This window comes from Quercus suber, unplaced genomic scaffold (assembly GCF_002906115.3).
Source record: "Quercus suber isolate HL8 unplaced genomic scaffold, Cork oak 2.0 scaffold_305, whole genome shotgun sequence".
In the NCBI taxonomy this organism is placed as follows: Eukaryota; Viridiplantae; Streptophyta; class Magnoliopsida; order Fagales; family Fagaceae; genus Quercus; species Quercus suber.
In genome coordinates, this window is record NW_027069761.1 from 574,593 (window position 1) to 601,459 (window position 26,867).

At 32.5% G+C, this 26,867-nt stretch overlaps 1 protein-coding gene across 1 annotated transcript; it reads left to right on the forward strand.

Moving 5' to 3' along the window:
* The first annotated feature begins 13,762 nt into the window (after positions 1–13,762).
* On the forward strand, positions 13,763–22,889 carry LOC111997245 (uncharacterized). Its single transcript, XM_065782527.1, has 6 exons — positions 13,763–13,925; positions 16,933–17,483; positions 18,589–18,781; positions 20,726–20,790; positions 20,932–21,145; positions 22,350–22,889. The coding sequence occupies exons 1-6, from the start codon at positions 13,770–13,772 to the stop codon at positions 22,617–22,619; spliced, it is 1,449 nt and encodes a 482-aa protein (XP_065638599.1). The 5' UTR covers positions 13,763–13,769; the 3' UTR covers positions 22,620–22,889.
* Positions 22,890–26,867: the final 3,978 nt, after the last annotated feature.

Below are 26,867 nucleotides of genomic sequence, written 5' to 3' on the forward strand. Positions count from 1 at the left end.
TTTATGTGGGGACCACACCATAATCATCCACTTAAGTTATTTAATTTTTGTGTTGAGTGAGTTAATGAGTGAAAAACACTAAGAAGTTAATATTAATGAACTATAAATTTTTTATAAAAAAAAAAAAAAAAAAAAATCACCACCCGTTCTATCTTATAAAAAATTAGAAAAAAAAATCATAAATAGTATTAAATTTAGGTAAGAATTTTAATATGTACTAATTACATTTACCTTTTAAAAAATAATTTGACTAATTATTTATAATTTTATAATAAAAATTGTGTTTAATTTTAAATGTATATATACGTATGCATGTGTTACATGCTATTTTAAAAAAAAAATTAACTAATTATATATATTTTTATAATAAAAATTGTGCTTAATTTTAAATGCATTCATTCATTTACATGGGTTACATACTAGTATATATAATAAGAAACCATTATACATTTTAGAAATGTATAGTTTACAAAAAATGTAAGTTAATACCATGTATAATTTGAACATTTTCTAAAATTTATAATTTAAGCCATTTAATTGTGATTGTAAGGACACAATTTGGCTCCCAAGCCCAAAGGATGGATGAACTTAGGCCCAAAAAGCCCAATACAATGAATTTGTAGAGAATGGATTGGAAATCTAGGCTTTAATGAATTAGCCAACAAGTAAAGTGGATCCAGATGACCAAGAAATGAAAATAGACTGGTTGAATCTAAAGAAAATCGTCATCGGCACAATCCGAGGAAATCAGTTCTTATATGTTTTTTCTCAAGTTTGATTACAAGTTCCACTCTTAATTGCTACAGTGTTTCTCTTTTAATTCTCTGATCCCCCTCTCTCAGGGTCTTCTTTCTGTTTTATACTCTCTTCCTTCTTTCATTTCTACCCTCCATGTGTAGAGTAGATTGCTGATGTTGATCCTTGTCCATCAGCACCTTCCTGAAATCTCTGGTAGTAGTTATAAGGCTGAAAATTACTGTTCAGGTATCACTTCCTCATTAATACAGCCAGAGAGTTAGCTACAAAGCATTCAATGTGGTGGTAGAAATTTTCTCTTTAGATACTTTAGGACTTCCCTCTATCCTGCGCTTCTATGATGCTTATTCGTATCAATAGAATCTCCTGAACGTTGCCCTGGATGGCAGGCCACCCCTTCAGACCTCGCTTGCTCAGTCAAGGAGGGATTCATCCTCGGACCACCCTCATGGACCCTTATGATCAAAACTACCATCTTCACTTACTAACAGAACTCCTCTAGTTATTTCCCCTCCTCGAACCATTTCATGTCCTCGGATTGGGCCTTCGGCCCTAATATATACATAGATATATATGTTCCTAGGCCTAACACCCCTACAATAGCCCCTCGAAATTCTCCTATCTGGCTCCTTGGGAAGAAACGCGGATTTCGATGTCACCATAATGACCCCGTACCTCATCGCATCTCATCCCTGTCTGCACAGGCATCTTTTTAACTGCCCAATGCATGTTCCTGACGCTTTGGCATCCAAGACATGCCTTCATTAAATTCTGGCAGCTCCATATTCCCCACGTTCTATGGCATGATGCAGATCCAATGGCTGAGGATTTCGTTGGAACTCGAGCAGGAATTTTCCCGCTTGTCAATCTCTCTTTGATATAAATGCTAGTCAAATACTTTATTCACCTCACTTTAGCACTCATACACTGAACCTGCGCACTTATTCAATTTACTCTTGCCCTTACACATACCAAGAGGTAGTCCGAGGATAGTTTTGTTCTCTATGTAAGTCTTTATAAACCTTCCCATTTACTTTTCTTTCTGTTTTTCTTTTCTCCGTGTCCTTTTCTCCTCAGCCTCTCTATTCTTACCATACTTTCTTAGTAACTTCAATCTTCCTTCAAGTATGGGTAGATTCACTTATCTGGTAGATTCCGATAAAGGTATAGAGAGCTTTAAAGCTCAGTATAGGATCCCGCTGAGTGTAGCCATTAGGTATTGTAAGGAAGGGGAATGGCACAAGAAAAGGCAAGAGGGAGAAATAGTAATCCCAATGATTGCTTTTATAGAGGGAGGGATGAGAATCCCCATGGGTTCTGTCACTAGGGATTACCTTAGGGCCCACAGATTAGCTCCCATCCAGTGCGCCCCAAACATATTTAGGATTCTAGGTAGCGTTGACGCCCTCAACGAGAAAATGGGCTTAGGTCTTACCTATCACGATGTCAACTGGGTCTATAACCTTCACCACCTAAAGGGGCAAGGGTACTACTTAAAAACTAGGTACCCCGAAGTCAAACTTATCTCATGCCTTCCTGATTCCAACAAAGGCATGAACAAGGACTTTCTAATCGTTTCGGAGGAATGGCATGATGGCCTCCCCTGCCTGACGAGATAGGGGAAACTAGGTGGGGTTAGTAGATCTAGGTTTATTGCTCCAAAGCCACCTTTCACTTTTCTTTGACGCACTTTGTATCCGTTTCTTTCTGCCTATATTCGTAATTGAACCTTTCTTTAACTTGCGCCACTCTTTCTAACAAGGTTTTTTGTTTTCTCAATGGTTTTACAGATAAGCACACCGTTGAACCGAACTTCAACCTCGTCAACAAGCAAAGTCTAGACAAAATACTTCAAGCCAAGGTGTTTGTACACAAAGATGGTCAGCTACGAGCGGCGCACCTGATCCTTGAATACACCTAACTCTCATCAAGTTTCCAAGAGCTAGAGTGCGTAATAAGAGCGAAAGATCCTCACCTACATCTAATCAACGTTGTCGCGCCGGGTTTCCTCAATCTAGGTCTAGTACCAGAAGGCGTTCTAATAGTTGAACCTATCCTTCCGTGCAAGGCCAAGGACAAAGCAACCCCCTCACAACCAGCCACAAAAGGGGAGGAGGAAGAAGAAGAAGAAGAAGAAGAAAGGATAGTTGAAATTTTTTATTCCGATGATGATTTTGAGGTATTCAATTGACTTTAGTCTCCAGAGGATTCCATTGGTGAGTTCAGTCACTTACCCACTACCGAAGTGAGCCAGACGCAAGCAGATTCTTCCATCCAAAAAGCCATGGGGATAAAGCGCAAGCCTAGGGCTGGTTTCCTTGATGTTATGGAGTCTCAGTCCGAAAGCAAGGCGCCCGAGAAGACCACCCAGGCCAAGCTCCCACCTCCTCCACCCTCTCTGCCTCCCCGACTTGATCCTGCAGATCTCAAAAGAAAAAGGGACTGGAGGGGTCCCGAAGTAGTGGAAAGGGGGAAAGGCCCCCTCTCCACGGAGGCCAAGCACCAAAGGGGAGGCAAATAGGCCAAGGTAACCCAGACCTTGGCAGATAAAAGAGCTGAGTCCCAGGTAAGGGTCCCTGCTTAGAGGCCTGCTCTGGTGCTTGACGGCGCTCCTTTGCCTATGGATGCTTCCATTAGAAACTTCCAGCAAGGGAAGGCAAGCTACTTGGTCAATACGGTGGAGCAGGCCCTGTTGTTGCCTGAAAATATGTCCGACTTAAGATCATTGAGGAAGCATGAGGTCTTTCTTAGTTTAAAGAGAGACCTCGCTATGGTAAGTCTACTACCCACCCTCCTTTTCTTTTATCACAGTAATAAGTTTCTTTTCTTTTCTTTTCTTTTTTGTACTTATATTTCGCGCATTTATTTGTTTATTTATTTATTATTTCTTTTAAAGGCTATCCAGGCTGCCCACAGAGCTGAGGAGATAGTCATTAACTCTCACAAAATGATGAAGGAGGAGAAGGGTAAGTGCATTGCCACCGTGAAAGCCTTTGAACTAGCAAAGAAGAAATCTTAAGACCTTACTACCAAGCTAATTGAGGCTGATCAGGATATGAAAAGCACCAAGGCTGCTCTGGACATGGCAGAGAGGCAGGCAGAGGCTCAACGTAAGTAGCTCCGCCAAGCCGAGGATGATCTCTCTATTGCTAGAAGCCAAATCAAGATCTTAACCAAGAAACTGGAGGAGGCCAAAGAGGCCAAAGAGCAAGCTGAGCAAGAAAGGTACAAGGTGGGTGCCGTTGAGACCGAAGAAGCTCTCAGGGTTGAGGTCGTGGAGGTGTGCAGATTCTACTTCTTCCAAGTGTGGAATGAGGCTCTTGACCAAGCTAGGATTGAGGCCTCTTCTACTCTTAGGAAAGCAGAGAATTTGTACTACCCCCCAACCATACGCGCCTCAGGCTCCTCGAGCTCCAAGGTCGACCCGATCTCCCCAAGGATAAATGAAGTCAAGGAAAGCCCAACCAAATCTCTTCCTACAGCCAACATCTCCTCCAAGGAAGTGAAACCATCCGAGGATGCTAAAAAGGCAGCTGACATTACCAAAGAAGTGGCTCATGATGCTGCCTTGCCTCCAGTGGCCCCTAGAGACCCCTCAAAGGAGAAAGAGGCTTCCCAGAGCATGGAGATTGTGTTGGCCACTCTCCTTATACCTTTAAAGGAAGAACTCAAAGGCAAGGGTCAAACCTTTACCATGGCAGCCTCTACCCAGTCTCCCAAGAATCCAAAGGACAAACTTGTAATAAAAATGAAGCCATAGGTGGTCTTTTTTTTCTTTTTTTCTTTTTTTCTTTTTTCTTTTTTCTTTTTCTTTTTTCTTTTTGTCGTTGTTTTTGTTTCCGAGCTCTGTAATCATGTCCACTTTTTGTAATCTACTTGCCTTTTTCAGAGGCTTAATATTAATGAAAATTGCAAGTCTTTCTTTTATACTTGTGATGTTTATATTGATCCAAACATAATCTCTATTTCATTCAACACTTAATAAATGTGATAATGAGGTATAACCTGACTTATTAATCTACATAAATGGCAGCATAGTTGTCACACATCACATGACTAGCAGCAAGATGTGTTAAACTTACTAAGTCCACCATCTCGGCAAAGTATAACTTTAAAAACATACACATTGGTGTAGTATCCACACATGTCTAACTCTACTCACTTCTCTTTACGTCAGTAAGTTTAAGGAACTGGAGATGATAATCAGCACTTAAACGGATCATGGATATACTTTCAAATACTTTAAGTGATGCTAATGAGTGTTCATGTGACCCTGTCATTACGACAAAGATTTTTGCCACTTAGCATGGATGGTTCTACTTGATACTTAGATAAATAACAGAAAGTATGAACTTACCCAATGTATGTGGTCCGAGGAACTAAGCATATCTAGGGTTCTATTTAACACTTAGAAAAATGGCTTAAAATTTAATTGACCCAAGGTATGTGGTCCGAAGAGCCAGGCATGACCAATGTTCTGTTTGATACTTAGGAAAATAGCTTAGAATATCAATTTACTCAAGGTATGTGTTGTAGGTTTCAATAACTATGCACCTGCAGTGAGACATTGACAATATAAGCACATAAATATGGTATTAACATTTTATAAAAATCTTTCTTACAACCCAATAACATTCTACGTTAGACAACACTTCTAAACTATAGAAAAGTATAGAAGTTAAATATTTCTTCCCATTGTATTTTATTTAATTATGACAGATCTTTTTTTTTTTTTTTTAAACGCTAACTAGCAAAATGTCTGTAATCTGCATATTATTAACCCAATTTTCTATTTCTAAATTTCTTAGATTTTATTATATCAATCTTTTTTTCTTTTAAATTCTTGGTGGGTAAATCAGTCTCTCACTAATTCTTTTACCTTAACCTGATGTTGGTTAATTGTTCTTTTATTTAACTATCTCGTGCATCGCACGGGTTAGCGACTAGTATATATATATATATATATATAGATGTGTGTGTGTGTTTGTGAGCGCGTGCGCGTGTGTGTGTGTAATTTAAAATTTAATTAGATTTAGACTTTTTGGTTTTTGCACCCAATAATTCACTTGCCACAAAAATTAAAAAAATTAAATGGACACGTGGTACAAAATTGAATTCCAATTGAAATCAAATTTAGAATCTAATTGGATTTGGATTCTTCAATTTCTACACTCAAATTAGACACATGGCACAAAATTAGGTTGTAATTTAAAATTCTAATTAGACTTTCTCTGAATTTTTCCTATTAATATATATTTATATATATAAATTAGGAAAAATTACACTTTACCACCCGTAAACTATACTTCATGTTATACTTTGTACCCTAAACTTTTTGAATGCATTTTTTTCACCATAAATTATGACTCTTGTTACACTTTGCACACCGATGTTAAGTTTGCTATTAACTTGGATGGAAAAATATGACACCACGTGAAAAGACTTAATTGCCTCTCTTCTCAATGCTTTAAAAACAAAAGATAAATTACACCGATAATAATAATAATAATAATAATAATAATAATAATAATAATAATAATAATAATAATAATAGGTGAAACTGAGAGAAACTCAAATTATAATTCCAAATTAGAGCTCCAATTTTACGCCATGTGTCCTAAATTATTTATTCTCAAAAAGTTTTATTTTTTAATTTTAGAATCAAATGTGGGACCACATCATAGATATTCATCCAAGTGAGATATTAAATACAAAAACTAAAGAGACTAGAATAAATGAATCGTAAACAAAAAAGTATTTCACAATAATAATAAAAAAAATGGACAATTTACATTTTATACCTAATAATATCCTTAAAATTTTTTTAAAAGAGTAAACAAAATATAAAAATGATTATCATAGTATTTTAATTATATACATAAGAATTATATTATATATCTTATTTTATATCTTTAAGTGTATCTATGTATATGCATGGGGTTATAAGCTAGTTAAATATAGTTAAACTGTTAAAATTACTCTAAAGTAGTAACCCAAATGAATAGTAAAAAAATTATGGTAGTGGACATTTAAATGCATGTTTATTTAGGAGTTTATAACCACAATATTAAATTTTGTAAGTATTTTTTAAGGGTAATTAATGGATAATGACTAAAAGGAATTAATGAAGTTTAGAGGAGTCATTTTAATCTTACTCTTGTATGCATCTTTACTTTTACAAAAGATGGCACGTGTTATTGTTATAGTATAAGGTTTGGCCCCGCTCCAAGCCTCCAACTACTAGTGTGAAAATTACATGTAATGTGTCATGTGCAGTGTACATGACTCACATGATTGGCTAGGTTAAGTGAGTCATGTGCAGTGTACATGATAATGACAAATGTTATCTTTCCATTGGTGGTTGCAGCGTAAGGTTTGGAGCAAAACTTTGTTCATTGTTATATGTAGTGACAAATGGACACTTGTCATTATTTTGTGCAACCATTAGTTTCGAGTTCCAACTTTTATAATATATACTAGTCTATAATTAGTGCAATGCACAAGAAATGTTTAATATAATATAATTTTTTTATTTTGTCTAAATATAAAATTTGATAATTATGATAGTTATTATTTAGGATTTATATAATTTTGGTTGAATATGGAATTAAATACTCTACAATTAGGAATTTTTTATAACTATATACTGAATAATATAATTACCATCAAAATAAAATATGATGTGCAAAGCTTCTAATGAAGGATTTAAATATTGAATGAAATATAATGTGCAAAGATTTATGTGGCAAATTATTATAAAATGTTTTCAATTTTATATAAGGAAATATGTTATAGATTATAGATAATTAGATGATAGATTATAGATATTGTATTAGATTACTCCATTGTTTTGCTAGAGCACTAAATGCCTTTAAGCTTAAAAAGTATAAACAATCAAAGCTTTTAATCACAAGAGACAAAATAAGAATCTTTTTTGTAATCCATGATAAAAAGTTCAAGCCAAACGGACAGCTTTACATTTATCGCCACATTAAATAAACAACTTTACAGATATTATCATATTAGTTTATAAGTTTTATATAGTAAAACTTATAGTTCCTTTTGCACTTTTCTTATTAGAAAGTCTATTGGGCACAAACTTCAGCAAAAAAGAAGAAGATGAATTTGGACAAAGAAGTGATTCTTAATAAACCATTATCACCCTTTTAAATCAAGAAGATAAAATTTGAGGTGGTTGTTAATGTATATGGTATGGGAACTTATTTTCATTCAGTTTTCTTGTTTTGGTCACTAGGAGCTCTATTGTGTGGTCATTTCCCAGTGTCTGCCGGGAAGAGATGGGCCTCCATCACTATTTTCATCTTTTCATTTGTTGGCATCTCCCTTCATTGGATTTGGATTCAAAAGGTAAGTCCCTCCCAAGTAAGTTTGTTTATATGTCTGTTTCTCTTTGCTTATTAACACAAATGATGATATAAAAAAAAAAAAAAATTCCTTTCTTCCACCAGCATTCTTTCAAAATTGATTTACTTGTTACATATTTTTGAAAGTGTAATGAGCATTGAGTGGGGTTTTGTTTCTTCTTTATCATAATTATGGAGGTGTGGGGCATTGGTGACCATCCTTTTTATTTATTTATTTATTAAATAGGGATGTTTGGGAGCTATTATAATGGTTTCTTGGTTGGTGACCATCCTTATTTGTCAAAACTTTTGCACAAAAATTAGATTCATTATTTTTTTGTACACAAAAAATTAGATTCTTTTTTTTTTTTTTTTTGCTACACCAAAAAAAAAAAAAAAAAAAATTAGATACACTTTAGATTTGTCATTGTGCGTACTTTCATGACCATGTCTAGAGTTTCTTGCGATCATAAACCAAAAGCTTGTATCAATTCTTGTGGTTGTGGTCAATGCTGGTTAGGCCCACTCTTTATAGCCATATTTTGAAGTACTCACACCTCAACTTCTAAAATTTAATTATATTTAAATTAAAAATATATTTTTTTTTCTATTTTAACTATCCAATTTTTTCTTCTTAAAAAAAACACATATCCATTTTTTACTCATTTAAAATATAATTATCAGTTCCCCCCCCCCCCTCCCCCTCCCCCTCAAATGCCTAAATTGGTACTATAAATAAATATTGAATTTTCTATTTTAACCTCCAATTAAATTGTTATTCACACACCCTCTAATAGGAAATTCGAGTTTAAAAAAAAAAAAAATCTTTTCTTTATGGGATTTAAAAAAAAAAAAAACTTTTTTCATCTATTTAAGGGAGGTCATTAGAAATAATTTGCATTTTAGGAGAGGTAAATGTAATAACAAATAATCTTAGAGGAGGCCAATGTAATTTTTCTAGAAAAATAATATGACTAGTCTGGTGTAAAAGGTTTTTTTTTTTTTGGTCAGACTCACTCTTAAATATTTTTTGATAATTCACTCTTAATTCTTAAGTCTAAAAAAAGGGTTGAAAGCCCTCATGATATAAGTTTGAGTATGTATTTTTGTTTGTTTCAATGGGAAATTTTTTGTAAAAATTGTTTTTCATGTTTTCCAGTGTTTAGTAAAATCAGAAAATATTAGTAAAAGGAAAACTATCTTTGGTTAATGAAAAACTCTTATTAAAAGTATGACTTATTTTTTAGAGATTTTTTTCTGCTAAAATTTTCTAAGAGAAAAATTTTGTGTCACATCAAGCTAAATAGAGGAAGTTAAGAGGCAATATGAAAACTATTAAAAATAACTCTATCTCATTTTGAGGTTATTACCAAACATAGGAAAATGTGATAGCTTTCTAAAAATTAAATTTTGAAAAATGACTCATTTTTTGGAAAAAATTAACTTCAAAACAAACGGAGCATAAGAACCCAATCCTTAACATATATAATATATTTCTTTAATGGCCTTCATAATTGAGTGGCATCTTGGATTAAATTGTACTACTAAAAGAGGAATTAGCACCATTGTGTAGACTAAACCTTTTGCTTAAAGAAGTTTTTTATTCCGTTTTGCCAAAAGAATTTACCAAAAAGATTTTTTTTTTTCCTGTTTTTGAGAACAAACGATGTGTTTTTTTAAAACTTTTAAGCAATGTATAAGCAGATTTGGTATCTTCCAACCTAAATTGTAATGTGAAATGCAAAAAACTTATTTAATGTTAATAGGGTAAATTTCAAATTAGACCTCTAAAGTTTGGAGGTGTTTGGATTTACACCATGAAATTCCAGTATTTGAATTTTATCTCCTGAAGTTTGGAAGTATTTAGATTTTACACCCTAACGTTTCAGAATTTGCATTTTACCTCCTAAATTTTAGGGGTGTTTAGATTTTATTCCCTAAAGTTTAGGAGTGTTTGGATTTTACACTCTAAAGTTTCAAAATTTGAGGGTGTAAAATCCAAACACCTCAAACTTAATGGGGTAAAATCTAAATTCTGAAACTTTAGAGTGTAAAATTCAAACACCCCCAAACATTAGATGTGTAATTTGTAATTTACCCATTTTAATATAAAGAACTTAGACAAATGATGTCACAAAAGCTTATATAGCAAAATATTAAGAAGTCAATCAAAAGTTAAACGTCTTCAGTTTTATGTGTATAATTATAGATTATGATTATATAGGAGATGATAGATTAAAGATATTATATAATTTTAACCCATTATTTTGCATGAGTACTAAATGTCTATCACATTTAAAAATAAATAAATAAAATCCAAAGCTATTAATAACAAGAGACAAAATAGGAATCTTACAATTCCCTCCAATTCCCTTCCATTTTGTGAAACACAATATATGATATTTATTTTAAAAGTTTGATTTTGGTAAGTACCTGGTGTAAACCCCTTACTTTACCCCTCCAATACCGCAGCACCACATCAGCATTTTATAAATAAATGAATAGAGCCTCGCACACACACTATTTCCTCCCTATTACAGAAAATCAAATCCTATTGAATTAAAAGCTCTTGCTCCTACCATGGAAGGACCACCACCTTCAACCCCACAAAGACGCCACTGGAATCTGAAAGGCGACCATTAAACCCATCCCTCGAATTCCATTAATACAAAAACCAAAATCCCTTTATCAAACAAGCTAAATCTCAAAGTTTCTACCCAAAATATCACCAATGTTGCCAGACGATGGTCCCTGGAGTTGGTGAAGTTGCTGTCACTCCTTTTGATGCTACTACTACTTATTCTATTTATGCCAAAACCTTTCTTTAGCGATTTTAGAGCTTGCCCATTAGAACATCTCCATTTATCTGAGAGCTTGAAAAAATAAATGAACCTTGCACATAATCTCCAGACTGAAAATCTTTTGGAGTTTAGCTTGAAACCTCTACTTCCATTACATCTCATTCTCCTGCGGTCCTGCTGTTGACATCCTTCCATCGTAGGAAGCTAGAAGCTTTGGTTTTTTAATTGAAGGGGATCTGATTTTCTGTAATAGGAAGGAAGTATTGTGTGTGGGAGGTCATGTTCATTTATTTGTGTATCGTTGTGAAATACTGACGTGGTATCATGGTATTGGAGGGTGTAAACTAGGTTGACAAGTTTTATCCATATCCATGAACCCATCCATTACCCACCTTATTTAGATAAGTCTTAACCCAACTCATTTGAGTATTTGGGTTAAATGAATAAAGACCCATTTGGTTATTTAAGTAGGTGGGTCTAAATGGATAAATCCATTAATACCCACTAAACCCATCTAAAACTCAAAATTAAATAAACCTACTAATAACCACTAAACCTTTTAAAATCTAAAACTTAAATAAACAGCTCTAGATTTCTAAGCCCAAAGATTCGTCCCTCAATCTCACTCTCCCTCAAATTTTCTCAGTAGCCAAACACTCTCTTCCTCAAATTTTCTCAGTAGCCAAACACTTTCCCAAAAGTGTTTCACTCAAAACTCCAGGAATTACTTCGAGAATGAAGCGATTCACTCAAAACCCCAGATTCCTCTAGCTGCCTTCCTACTGTAAATCAAAAAACACAATTTCAAAAACGACAAAACCCTAACGATGGAGTGGAGGTCGTGGAGGTGTTGGCACATGGAGGAGTCTTCTTTGAGGAACAAGTGGAGAGGTTTGTTGCTTTGGTGAGGCTGTGTGGCGATGAACAACGCTTCCAGGAGTCGATCAACGCCGAGCCTGATATCGGCGATGAGACGCGCGGCGTGGCTGAGTCTGTCCATTGCTTTAGCCACCTGTTTCAGTGGCGCCTTCTCAAACGGAGCTAGTGGGTGCTATCGCTGTGTCCTCCGCTTGAGGTGGTGGTTGTTGTTGCTGCTGCTGTTGTTGCTGTTGCTACTGATAGTGATGTTGTTGAGGTTGAGTCTATGGCTGTAGTTGTTGTTGTTGTAGTCGCATTTTTGCCTTTTTGGAATTTGGGGATTGAAGGTCTATGTCAAGTGTGTGACTGTTTCTGTGACTCACCCTTTCTCAGCTAGTTTAGCTTTTGGATAATTGCAAGTTGATTACATTGATAAATACTTACAAAGTTGATTGATTAACTAGGTATTGGTCTAGGTGAGGAGAAGTTGTGTTTGGTTTGTGAGAAAGTTTGGGAAAATAAATGAAAATGGAGTGGTTGATGTTGTTATAAAGCTAAAAGATTTTAATCCGATTTTCAAGTGTCCTGTTTGGTTTATGAGAAATTTTGTAGTTGTTAACTTAATGGGAAAATTTAGTAATAAGTTATTTATTTATTTGGATCATATTTGGTTAAATGGGCGAGTTACTAATTAAATGGGTTGGGCAGGTAATGGATAATTAATTTATATATAAACGAGTCATAAATGAATAAATGGTTAATTACATACCCAACCCATTTATAATCCAACCCATTTATGACCCAACCCCCCCATTTGCCACCCCTACTGTAAACTATGAGTTTCACACCCAGTCCTTATGGAATTTAAACTCTTATTTTAAATGTCATGTATCTTACATCTAAATAAAAATGAGAGTACATAGTTTCTGTTAATTCAATTGATAAAGTTTTTTAGGGTATGTTTGGTTCAGCGAAATTTTAGGGAGGATGAAAAAAAAAAAGAGAGAAAATGGGGGAGAAAACATTTTTGGTGAGTGTTTGGTTGGAAAGAGAGGAGGGAAAAAAAATGTCAAAAACATTTTTTCCCCAAAATGGGGAGAAAACTGGATGGGGATTCTGAAGATCTTGATTGATAAAAATGCCCACTTGCACATGGGCAATTCGTCCAGTTCTTTCTTTCTTTTTCTTTTTTTAATTTTTTTTAATTCTTTTACTTTTTTGGGCTATGGGTGTGATAGTTGTTTTTTCATTTTTTCTTTTTGTTTGTTTAACTAGACATGATTTTTTTTTTAAGAAACTGGGTTATTTTTATTTTTATTTTTATTTTTTGGGTTGTTTGTCACTTTTTTGTTTAAATTGGGCATTATTTTTAATAAGGGTATATAAGTAAATTTAAATAAACTCACTTTTTCCAAACATCTACTTTTCCACTCCCAATCAAACAAAAAAGAGAGAAATTAAAATATTTTCTATCCTCCACCATTTTCTATCCTTCCACTTTTCTACCCCTCCAACTAAACGGACCTTTATAGTTGAATGAAAGATCTGGGGTTCAGTTCCTACTTATACCAAAAATTGATTGATGTCTTAATCTGATGATAAAAAATACAATTATAAGAAGCGGATGCCATAAGTTAAAATTCTAGTAAAAAAAATAAAAAATAAAATGAGAGGAAATTGAAAGATTCAATGGGATGAGATATTATGCCGTGATAATTAAGTCATACATCAAACTTCAAGCCAGCCAAATGGACAACCTTCTTAGAAAGTCTAATGGCCATAGATTTTAGAAGAAAAGTTAAAATATATGTACTGTTGTTTAAATAACAGTACATATATTTTCACAACACTTTTGCACCCATACATATTTCCACGACACTTTAATAATATTATCAAAAATCTCTTATCAAACTACCTAAACCATTATCACTATTTCAAGTCAAAGAGATAGAAATTTAGGTGGTTGTTATATATATATATATATATATTAATGGATATGGGAACTTGTTTTCATTCGGTTTTCGGGTTTTGGTCACAAGGAGCTCCATTGTGTGGTCATTTTTCGATGTCTTCTGGGAAGAGATGGGCCTCCATAACTATTTTCATCTTCGTCTTTGTTATCAGCTTTGGTTATTTGATTGACAAGGTAAGTCCCTCCCAGGCTATCTATTATCCTCCCAAGTTTGTTTGTTTTTCTTTGCTTATTAACAGTTGATAACAATTTCTTTTTCCTTTTAAAAGTTAAAGAGGTGTTTTACGTGGTTGTTGACCATAACTTTCGTTACAATGTCCAGAGTTTTCCCATTTTCCGAAGTCATAAACCAAAGACCTGTATGATTATTGTGATCTATATTGATCAACCCCACTCTTGATGGTCCTGTCCTAAATCACTCACATCTCATCTTTATATTTAAACCAAACATCTACTTTTTTTTCTATCTTACCCCGCCCTTCGGCAAGTTTGGGCCGTTTGGCGACCCAACACCCATATCAGCCGACGACCGAAGTCAACCATTGCTCTGGGAAGAGAAGAGAGAAAGAGAAAGGGACCGTGGGTTTAGGAATAGAACTAGAGGGAGAAAATTAAAATTATTATATAAAAAATGGATAAAAGGCACTAGAGTAATGAGTCATGCTATTTTTGATAATGACTAATGAGTAATGACCATTTGAATCTATCTTTTAGGTTTCATTATTGCCAGGACTAAAGTATTGTTTGGTACATCATTTTAAACACATGTTTTCAGTTTTCAAATAACATTACACGCATTTTCACACACTTTTTCACTCACATGTATTTCTATATATGTTTTCAAACAACAAAACACATGTTTTTAAGTGCATGTACCAAACACTCCCTAACGATGGAGAAGAGCTGTAGCATTTTTATCAACTTGCTGAGTGGTAGTTATCAAAAAAAAAAAAAAAAAAAAAACTTGCTAAGGGGAAACTAGTGGGATGCAATATGGTTTTTATGAGTGACTTGCAGTGATTTGACTAGAAAAATAAAGGAAAATTACACTAACTTCTGCTGAGGTTTTTCGTTATCATACTTAACTCTTATCTAGTTTAAAATAATAGGTTTTATCACCATAAATTTTATTCCAAACAACACTTTGTACTCTAAATTTTTAGAATACATAGTTAGCACCATAAACTATAACATGTGTTACCCCCTGCATCCTGCTATTAATTTTGTTGTTATCTTGGATGGAAAACTAAAGTTTAGGGTGTAAAGTATGATTGGAAGTATAGTTTAGGATAGTAAAGTATAATTTCTCTTTTATTTTTAAGAGATTGAGAAGATGGACAATTGAGTCTTTTCACATGATGCCATCTAATATAATGGCAGAATTGACGGCAGAGTGCAAAGTGTAACATGAGTTATAATTTAGGATGCAAATTGTTTATTTTGAAATTTTAAAATGTAAAGTGTAATTTGGAATATAGTTTAGGGTGATAAAATGTAATTTCCTCCCATATAAAACTATCAAATTATATATATAACCCCTTCCCTCTAAATGACCGAAAAGGGGTTAAAAACGGCTTAAACTTTATCCTCTACTTAAATTGTCATCCACTCAACCCCTAATAAGAAATTCAAGATTTTTTAGCCTTTTCTTATGGGATTTTTTAAAACTATTTTTTTAGCCATTCAGGGAAGGTAAGTGTCTTATTTTAAATTAGAGGGAAAGATAAGTGCAATAATTATAAAAAAAAAAAAAAAAAAAAAACTTTAGGGGAAGTCCCAAAAATAATATGGCTAGTCGGGAGTGAATGTTCTTTTGGTTAATATTGGTTAGCCCCGTTCCTAATTTCTTGAGTCTAAAACAACAATTGAAAGCCATTATATATTTTTCTAGTATGTATTGCTTTTAGAATCCAATTCCCATCATCTATTACATAATATTTTATTTTAATGGCCTTCGTAATCGAGTGGCATCTTGGATAAAACGTATGACTAAGGATAAATTAGTGCTATTTTTTTGGACTACTACACCTTTTACTTAAAAGAAGTTTTTATATTCCGTTTTGCTAATCAAGACTCATAGCTACACGCCATTGGCTAACCTAGGAATTATTCAAGGTTTATTCCCCTATATTTACAAAACTTTCAATATCGTGGATCTTGGAGAAAGCTCAGTTTGAGATTTTGAATACATTGGTCTCCAATTCCTTTGGCTAATTAATTATAACTAAAATCCTCTTGTCAAAACTTGATTTGAAAGGGTGTGATAAGCAGAATTGGTAGTATCCAACCTAAATTGTAGTGTGAAATACAATAAATTTATTCAATTTCAATTTAAAGAACTATATATTAACAGTCATAACTAACAATTGAAAGCCATTATATATTTTTCTAGTATGTATTGGTTTTAGAATCCAATTCCCATCATCTATTACATGATATTTTATTTTAATGGCCTTTGTAATCGAGTGGCATCTTGGATAAAACTTATGACTAAGGATAAATTAGTGCTATTTTTTTGGACTACTACACCTTTTACTTAAAAGAAGTTTTTTTATTCCGTTTTGCTAATCAAGACTCATAGCTACACGCCATTGGCTAACCTAGGAATTACTCAAGGTATATTCCCCTATATTTACAAAACTTTCAATATCGTGGATCTTGGAGAAAGCTCAGTTTGAGATTTTGAATACATTGGTCTCCACTTCCTGTGGCTAATTAATTATAACTAAAATCCTCTTCTCAAAACTTGATTTGAAAGGGTGTGATAAGCAGATTTGGTAGTATCCAACCTAAATTGTAGTGTGAAATACAATAAATTTATTCAATTTCAATTTAAAGAACTATATATTAATAGTCATAACTGCTGAAACAAAACTTATAATTTGTGCTTTCTTTTTCGCTTAAAGAAAACAAGTACAATCTTTAATTTGAGAGGTACTACGTTCATAATATTTTCGCAACAAATCATACGTAGTTGATTGTTATTGGTTCAAATTTGAACCTAACACTAAGATTATTTTTTTGCCCCAACAATAACAACCAATAACAATATGGCACATAGGATTTGTTGTAAAAAAGTTCTAAAAATGTTATAGACATATTATTTCTCATTTTCTCAGTTATGCGTTTTCAATTAGAATGTATATATTTTTCTTATATAGTTTCTTCATTGTTTTTTAAGTCTGCCTTAACAGGTAACTACTTCTTTAGGACATTTGCAACCACAGTAAGTCCTAAAAAGTCCTCTGTCCAAGTTGAGTTCCCATCCAAATTCAATTGCTCCAATTTGAACTTAACATGTCCAACCAATTACCCGGTAACAATTGAGAAAGAGGAGTCATCCCCTGTGGCATGTCCAGAGTACATGCGGTGGATTCACGAAGATCTACGGCCATGGAAGAGTGCCGGAATCACGAGGGACATGGTGGAAAGTGGAAGAGTTTATGCAAATTTTAGACTTGTTATTGTAAAGGGAAAGGCTTATGTTGAGAAATATAAGGGGTCATATCAAACTAGGGATGTCTTTACAATATGGGGAATTTTGCAGCTTCTGAGGTTGTACCCTGGGAAGGTACCAGATTTGGAGCTGATGTTTTGGTGTGGAGACGAAACCGTGATTAAAAAACGAGACCACCAAGGGCCTAAAGCCACGTCGGTGCCACCGGTGTTCCATTATTGTAATGATGATGAATCACTAGACATTGTCTTCCCTGATTGGTCTTTCTGGGGTTGGTAAGTTTCAATTCCTTTTCAAATTTAATTACAATTTACTTCTAAGAACAATTACAGTTCGATTGCAAAAGTTACTCGCAGCATGGGTGCTTTTGCTACATACAAAAAAAGAATACCATGTATCCAACCCATGTGAGGGTGCAGGTTACATATATATCAAATTATCAAATACATATAGTGTAGGACTCTCACAACAAGTGATCCTCATACACTATTGGGGTTTACAAGTTTTGGGAGACCCGTAGTATGTAATGAAAATTGCAAATAGCTCCTCCAAAAAGAGGAATGCGACAAAAAGTATTTATATAATGAGTGTATACAACACAATTTCGCGTGTAACATACACTTGTAAATTACACAAACATGTAATTAATACCCATAAGATGAGGTACTCGTAAACTCACACCCCTAAAATTTCATTATAGCATGGCTGTTGTTGATATATTGAATAATACATCAAATAAATATGGTTAATTATTTATTTCAATCTGATTTTTAAAAGAGAATGATGTACTCCAACTACAAAGAGATATATCCAATAATTTTTTTTAATTAGATATGATTTAGTAATATACAGTGTATTCCTCCCTTTGGATGGTCTGGCCTAAGAGATATATTGTTTATTCCCAAAGTTAATAGGATTTGATGAATCAAGGTGAAGGTAGCCTTTCTTTGCACTGTCCAATAAAATGAGAATAGTTTTGCAAGATGGTCCGATGTTATAACTACGAGAACTGCTACGTCCACAATATTTCCACAACAAATTATAGATGGTAAGTTGTTATTAGTTTTAATTTGAATTCACAGCTTAAATTACTTTTTTACCCGCATGTAACAATTAATAACAAATTACCACCTAAGATTTGTTGTGTAAATGTTGTGAAAATGTTGTGGACAACATTTCTAATTAAGTAAACTTGAAAAAAAAAAGGTTATACTTCTTTGTTTCTTCAAATGATTCAGCTTGTACCAGTGGTTATTATAGAATAATAATAAAAATTATAACAGGAGTTGCCCTCCTTTGTTTTCTCATATGATTCATAATTATAATAAATTTTTTTTTTTTGGTTCAAAAAAATAATTAACAAAATTTTTCCTTTGTTAGGCCTGAGATTGATATAAAGCCATGGAAGACTACGTTGGAGGCCCTAAAAGAAGGCAATAAAAGGATCGAATGGAAGGATAGAAAACCCTATGCCTTCTGGAAAGGAAACCCATACATGTCTCGAACAAGAATGGAACTTATGAAGTGCAGGATCTCTGACAAACACGACTGGAATGTTCATTTATATATCCAAGTAAATTTCTTTATCAAATTCCTTGATTTTTATTTTAAGGAATATTCATACAATTCTAGAATTAATGGGTGGATAAGTTTAGTTATCGAGACATTTTTAGTAATAATATGTAGTAAAAGAAAAAAAAACCAATTTGAGTTTTAAGGCAAAAATTTAAATGAGTTTTTTCATATTTAATTATCACTTAAATAATATTTAGTTTATTAACTATCAATTTAGTTAATATGATATATATATATATATATATATTATATTTTTATTATTATTAACCACAATCAATTTAGTTAATATGATATATATATATATATATATATTATATTTTTATTATTATTAACCACCCAATATTCTTATTTTTATTATGATTAATTCACTTAAGCAATGTTAAGGATATTATAAATTTTACTACATAAGCCTTACATAATGATGTATCATCAATTGAAAAGACTAATTCAAATATTCATTTACTATATTGTTTATGTAACAACAATCACATTCTTGCCATTTAAATCTGTCTACAGTGGGTTAATTCTGTTGGGGATATTACACAAAGTAATGATGGAAGAACAATGTCAATAAAAAAGACAAACAGAAAATAGATAACTTGGAAGCACAATATTGTTTTCCTTGGACAATATTTGCCCTTATACTAATATTGCTAAAGGGTTATCGCAAACTTGTCCCCATGATATAACCAAGTTATTGGATTCTACAGATAACAATTCTGGAGAATAACCACAGGATTTATTGTGTTTCTTTGTAACCTCTATTTATACCCATAGGGATATACTTCACCAAAAGGCACGTATGGAGAGTTAAAATGTTTCATAAAACTATTCACAATGATTGAAACATTTTCAAACGATCAAAATAGTTGCCAAAAATTCTGCTGAAAATTCAGTTTTACAAGTCTCAATCGATTGAGAGTTTCTTTTGATCGATTGAATGTTCTTTTCGATCAATCAAACAGAAATTGAGCATCAATCGAACCAGGCCGAGACTCCAGAACAATTTTACTCATCACTTCGATCGATCGAGGAAAGACTTCAACTAATCGAAAATACTGAATTTCGAATTCACTTAGAAAATTTTAGAACTTAAATTTTCACTTTATAAACTTTATGAAATAATATTCTCCAAACTTAAATATCATTATTACAACCTATTCATGTATATACCTATATATACAACAAATTTCACATTGGAAAATGAGTGTGAGTTAAAGAGGTTTAAAGCTTGTGCTGTGTAACCAAGAGTTAGGTCTTTTTGAATATACACCACTACTAGTTTCTTTAAGATATTCTTCCCTCTCCTTGTGTGTGTGTGTGTGTGTGTCAAAATATTTAGTATTCTCAAAAAAAAAAAAAAAAAGGGTTAATCTTACATTGGAAAATGAGTGTGAATTAAAGAGGTTCAAAGTTTGTGCTGTATAACCAAAAGTTTGGCACTTTTAGATAGAGAAATGATATGTCTATAACATTTTTACAACAAATCCTAAGTGACAGGTTGTTACTGGTTCTTATTGTTGGGACAAAAAAATAATTTTAGTGTTAAATTCAAATTTGAACTAATAACAATTAACCACTTGTGATTTGTTGTAAAAATGTTGTAGACGTAGTATCTCTTTTTTAGATATTCACCACTGTCGATTTCTTTAAGATCTTCTCCTCTCTTCTCGTGTGTGAGTGTGTGTTAAAATACTTAGTATTCTTAAAAAAAAAAAAAAAGTCTAATTCTCTTGGTCTCAGTCCATTCATTGCATTTACTTAGTTTCGTCTATTTACTAAACTCATGAATTTTGCAACCGTGATTAATAGATTCTTATACTTTAGTTTCAATTTTCAAATGATGAGGAGTGTCACTAGGTTTTATTAAGAGGAGGCTTATGATTCATCAGCAACAATTTCTTTAATAAATATTTATTTCAACTATTTTATTTGTATTCAGGATTGGGGAAAAGAATCTAAACAAGGATTCAAGAACTCAAAACTAGAAGATCAATGCACCCATAGGTAAATATTACGCTTCTTTAATTTTCTCAACAATTTATTTTTCTTCATTTTTCTTATAATTTCCTTTGAAATATGTCATAATACATTCATAGTGTTATTAATGACATTATTTTCTGTTTTGTTTGCCATTTTCATCTGAAGATATAAAATTTACATAGAAGGATCGACATGGTCAGTGAGTGAAAAGTACATTCTAGCTTGCAATTCCATGACTTTGCTACTGATGCCTCAGTACCACGAATTTTTCACAAGAAGCTTGGTGCCTATGCAACACTACTGGCCCATCAAAGTAACTGATAATATATGCAGAGATCTTAAACTTGCTGTCGAATGGGGCAATAATCACACTGACAAAGTAAACCTCTCTCTCTCTTCCCCTGTTGACATAACCAAATTTAGCCTGTGGACATGCATGTGTGGCTTTGTTTTCCTTAGACAGTTATCTTTTCTTGAATTATGAAAAACATAAACAAATGCAGAACACATATATAGAAATGCACTATTTAAAAGCCTTCTCAAAATGGTTTTAATTGTTTTTGTTAATTTTCTATTTTTCCTTAAAGAAACAACATGATTTTTCTGATTTTCTCGTAGGATGCTTGAAATATACATAGTAATCTAGTACTGCATGTTTTGGAAAGAGTGACGATAAGAATACTACAAATTTTATTACATAAATCTTGCACATATTATTGACATTTCACTAATCACAAAAAACTAATTTGAAAACATTAAATCTACTACCAATTTTACTATAAAGATTATTGATGCCACTTTAACAACATAATAAATAAATTGGTTAAATTATTAGTTTGATCCTCCAACTACTAAGTAAAGTTGGCTAAAGTACAATTAACACCTTGGACTCTGAGGTTTGGCTAATGTTAACCAAATCGAAAACTTTTCAAAACTAACCAAATTGGTCATAAACCCAAGTTGGACCCTAAATTGTTACTTATTTTTTCTCCTTTCTCTCACAGTAATTAGAGACCAAATTAATCAATTTTGAAAAGTTTTGAACCTGGTTAACATTAGCTCAAACCTCATAGGTGTTATTTGTATTTTACCCAATAAAATTTAATTTGATCCCTCAAGTCCTCATCTATTAATTGTATCAATGTAGTTGTTCAGCTTTCAAAATCAAGTCACAATGTCATCCTTATGTCTCTCCCATTTAAATTTTAATGGAATTAATAGTTGAGATTGATTTAACTTTAGAATATTTACACTTTTGACAACAGCCTTTTTAACTTATGCTATATTTCCTACGCTAACTATTTTTTTTTTTTTTTTGTTGTTGTTATTATGACTTATTAAATTATAAAACTTAAGTAGTAAAATTTGTAATATCCTTAAAATCACATTTATTTATTATATTTTTAAAGTTGTTTTGATTACATTCATTGTCACACTAGTCTATAAGCACTTTGATCGTCAATAATTGAACCCAACGTGCACTATGTTTCTTATTTTGGTGCTAGATATGCTTCAAATTTCTTCGTTTCTTTATCTAATTGTTTTTCTTCACAATTCTGTCTCCTCCAACACTATTATTTCAGGCACAGGCTATTGGAGAGGCAGCAAGCAAATTCATTCAAGAGAATCTTAAAATGGACTTTATTTACGACTACATGTTTCACTTGTTAAGTGAATACTCAAAGCTCTTGAAATTTGAACCAACAATTCCTCTAGGAGCGCTTGAGGTCTGTTCAGAAACAATGGCATGTCTAGAGGGTAAGAAATTTTGGAGGATTAAGAATTTCATGGTGGAGTCCATGGTGAAATCCCCTAGGGATACACTTCCATGCACAATGCCTCCTCCTTTATGATCTTCCAAGTTCCAGCTATTGATGCCATTTCTTGAAGAAAATAAAATATAATGAAAGAAGTGGGTATGTGGGAGAATGAATATTGGGAGAAACTAGTTAGTTGAAATACAATAAGGGCCTTTGTTGTTTGTGTGTGTGTGTTTTTTTTAAAAGCTTAAAATATGGAGTATAATGCAGTATTTAATTTCTCGAACTGCCATTTGGGCTTTGAAGGTTATTCTAACAAATTTGTTAATTAAAAGAAAAGAAGGGCTTTCAAGGTTGGGGTAAGGACTGTGGAATAGAAATCCACATGCGTTGGGCTTGGTTTCTAGGCTCTGGAACTCTATTGATATATTTTAGTATAGGCTGGAACTTCTTAAGGGCATCATGGTGCTAAGTAAGCTTGTACATGGTGTGGTGTGGTCGGTTATGGGAGTGTTTTTTGCACAACACCTATAGGGTGGGGTTTCCCCTTATGCTTGACCGTACCTCACTAGTGGAGGAGTAGGGACCAGTTTACACAAGGTGCAATTAGTTCAGTTAATTCCTCCATTTTCTCAAGAACCAAATACAATGTAGTTAACTCTCCCAAACCATGCACATCATAATCATTAAATAGCCCAAATATTCCAAAAAGAAATCACCATCTCTCTCAAAAATGTCTTCTTTCAAATTGCAAAAAAAAAAAAAAAAAAAAACGAAAAAAAAAAAAAAAAAAAAAAAAAACAAAACAAAACAAAACCTAGAATTAACCTAAGCAAGGAGGAGCATCAGGAGTCAAAGCCTTGTATAAATAGCGAGGACTAAAAAAAAGGAGAGAAGAGAGGGTGAAACTCTCCTCTAGTCTAGGTTTTTTATTTTATTTTTATTTTTTTTGGTATGATCAGGATAGTAGTTGATGTAGTAGGACATGATTTCTAGGACAAGTATTTCCCTTTAATTATTAACGAATTGTGTACATACACTTGTCTAAACAAAGAGTTTAGAGTGCATGATTGATACCAATCATAATAATAATTTTTTTTTTTTGAGAGAGAGAGAGAGAGAGTTTCAACCTATGACGTCTGCTCCTAATGATAGCTCTTTATCATCAAACCAAGACACCAATCAGTTTTTGGTGTAAGCAGGAAATGAACCCTAAATCTCTTATACAATCATTAGAGACTTTATCAGCTGAGCTAACTGGAACCCACTCATAATAATAATTTAGGTAAGAGGATTTCCTCTAATTCCCTCTCATTTTTAGTCGGATATACAACATGTGACATTTATTGATTTTTAAATAAATAATATCTTACCTCTAAATAAAAATTAGCAGGAATGAGTAGATTCAGTTGGATTGGAGTTCTTCCCATAAAACGATTAGTTCATTAATAAAGTTTTTATCTATTACCTATGTTGAAAAAGGATTCTAAAAATTAAAAAGGTATGTCTAAAGAGAATGCCCGGTAATACTTGTTTTCATGAAATCCACACTGTATGTTGTTACTCTTACATTGCGTTTGGAACGGGCAAAAGATGAAAGAAAAAGAAGCCTAGGAAGGAAATGTACAGCTTTTCCTCACTACAAAAAAGTTGGTTTTTGAGGGCCAAAACCCTTGGAAAAGGTATGAAAAGTCTTAAAAAAAATTTATTTTGAGGTTTTGGATGACCCTTAATAGCCTTTGAAACAAATTCCATTGAAAATGAAATTTTGACGGCCTACATGACCTTCAAAACAGAAATTTTGACACCTACATGACCCTTGAAACAATTGCTTTATCTTTATTTTGACGATTCTTCTTAAAAATCGTGACCCACGAAATAAGATTGCTTTAAATCAAGTGCGTACATTATTTAGCGTTAATCTCTAGGGTGTTTTGTGAACCTTCGAAAAACGTGAGTTAAACAAATCAAGTTTCTTGTAGTGTCTATTTGGTTGACAAGAGAAAAAAGAAAATGATTGAAAATTAAGGAATAACAAATTTGTCCGAGCCCACATATTATAATCCATCCAAAGCCTACATGACCTTCAAAACAGAAATTTTGACACCTACATGACCCTTGAAACAATTGCTTTATCTTTATTTTGACGATTCTTCTTAAAAATCGTGACCCACGAAATAAGATTGCTTTAAATCAAGTGCGTACATTATTTAGCGTTAATCTCTAGGGTGTTTTGTGAACCTTCGAAAAACGTGAGTTAAACAAATCAAGTTTCTTGTAGTGTCTATTTGGTTGACAAGAGAAAAAAGAAAATGATTGAAAATTAAGGAATAACAAATTTGTCCGAGCCCACATATTATAATCCATCCAAATTAATTGATATATTTTTTTGGTTTTTTTTTTTGTTTTTGTTTTTTTTTTTTGTTTTGGTTGTTGAGAATTTGAGTTTATATCAAAATACAATTTATATAGCCATGTATTCGAATGTGCCTATCAATTATTTGAGGAATATAAATTGTAAATTTGTGATGTAATAAATGTTAACTCATTAATGAATTATATTTGAGAATTAAAACCTTATTAAACTCACATCTTAATGTGTCAACTTATATATCTCTATGTTTGTTTCTTGCATTCATGTTGTTTAGACTTTAGAGCATTGGTAGCAGATTATCTAAAGTGAGTAAAGGGGGTGACAATTGAGAAAAAGGAAACCAATTGATATCTTGACATGATGATTGAAGCAATTATTATAAAGTCATCGTTATTTGTTCAAAGAGTAATGTTACAGTCACAAACTATTGTTGTGACCAACTTCTTATTAGTTCTTATCTGGGCACACTAATAACATCATTTTTTTAATTTACTAATAATCACTCATTACATTAGCAGTTTGTAAAAGTTTTTGTAAAAATTTTTGTATTAGCATTTTGCTTGTTCAAACCCTATCATATCTATTAAAAAAAATATTCTCAATTTCTTTATTATCTATATATATTAAGAGGATTCAGAAAGTTATTACTTTTTTTCCCTGTCAAAAATACCCCTAAATTAATTAACCAACAACTTAAAAATGGGGTTAAAATGGTAAAAGAAAATTAGTTATTGCTTTTTTTACTATAAAAAATACCCCTACCTAAAACTTAAAAATGGGGTCAAAATAGTAAATTGACAAACATAATAAATTTTTACTTCTATGTTGAAATGTCTTCCTGCATCTAATAAACTCTTACTTTTACGTTAATTTAAATTTCTACTTCTACTCTCTAACTCCCTACAAAATATGATTACTCTTTTGTTAGTTTTAAAACTTCTCCAATCTACAAAACTCACCCCACGTATTCATTTTTTTTTTTTTTTTTTAGTGTGATTGGAAAAAGTAGAAATCCCAAATTATAATAAATGTAAATTATTAAATTTTACACAAAAAATAGAAGAGCCTTTGAGCACGCGCATGAGCGCGTGCTCAGAGGCTAGTTATTATTATTATTTTATATACCCAATATTATTTCACTTCTATGTTTATACCCAATATTATTTTTAGTAGTATATTTGGATTGAAGGCAAGGAGAGGATAATTGTAAATACGCTTTAAAAAAGGGAAAATAGATTTCTGGATTAATTTTTAAGGATTTCCATTTTCTTTAATGGTTCTTTCAAATATATATATATTTATATATATTATGAGAATAATCTTTATATCTATGTAGAGGCTAATGACAGAGGCGTTTATAACAAATCTTAGGTAGCAGATTGTTAAAGTTTTTTAATTTGAATCTATAATTGAAATTACTTTCTTGCCCATCAATAACAGCTCATAAGGGCTATAACAACCTATCACCTAAAATTTGTTGTAAAAATATTGTAAACATAATATTTCACCGGAGTTAAAAAACACATTCTATTTTCTACGGTGTGAGAAAACCTAGTCTCTTCTCTTTCCCTTCCGTTGAACTCAAGGAGCATCTCTCACAAAATTTACGGCTTCCTATCACTTGGGTTTCTATCAGTACAAGTAAAATTTTGTTCTTTTTGTTTTGTTTTTGGTTTTTGTTTCAATTTTTTTGACAGATGAATTCGAGAAAAGATTTATAAAAAGTGCCAAATTGCATTGAAGGCGGTGATATAACTCAGCCATTCTTTGTGCCTATCAAATCTCTATTTTGCATTCTGTTTCACAAAATTTCTTTTCCTAATAATAAAATTAATTAATTAAGGAAAAAATAAAGAAGCAACTTTACTTCTCTATCAACTCCTTCTTCTCTCTTTGGTAGAAATCAATAATTGATGGTCTGTTTGGTTGCCATGGATTTGGCTATGGATTTGAATTTGAGGGGGCCC

Excerpts from the sequence above, each read along its gene's own strand:
- LOC111997245 (XM_065782527.1), top strand. The coding sequence starts at position 13,770 with ATGGATATGGGAACTTGTTTTCATTCGGTTTTCGGGTTTTGGTCACAA. Across the intron at positions 13,926-16,932 it reads TTGGTTATTTGATTGACAAG|TCTGCCTTAACAGGTAACTA; the intron begins GTAAGTCCCTCC and ends TTGTTTTTTAAG. Across the intron at positions 18,782-20,725 it reads ATGTTCATTTATATATCCAA|GATTGGGGAAAAGAATCTAA; the intron begins GTAAATTTCTTT and ends ATTTGTATTCAG.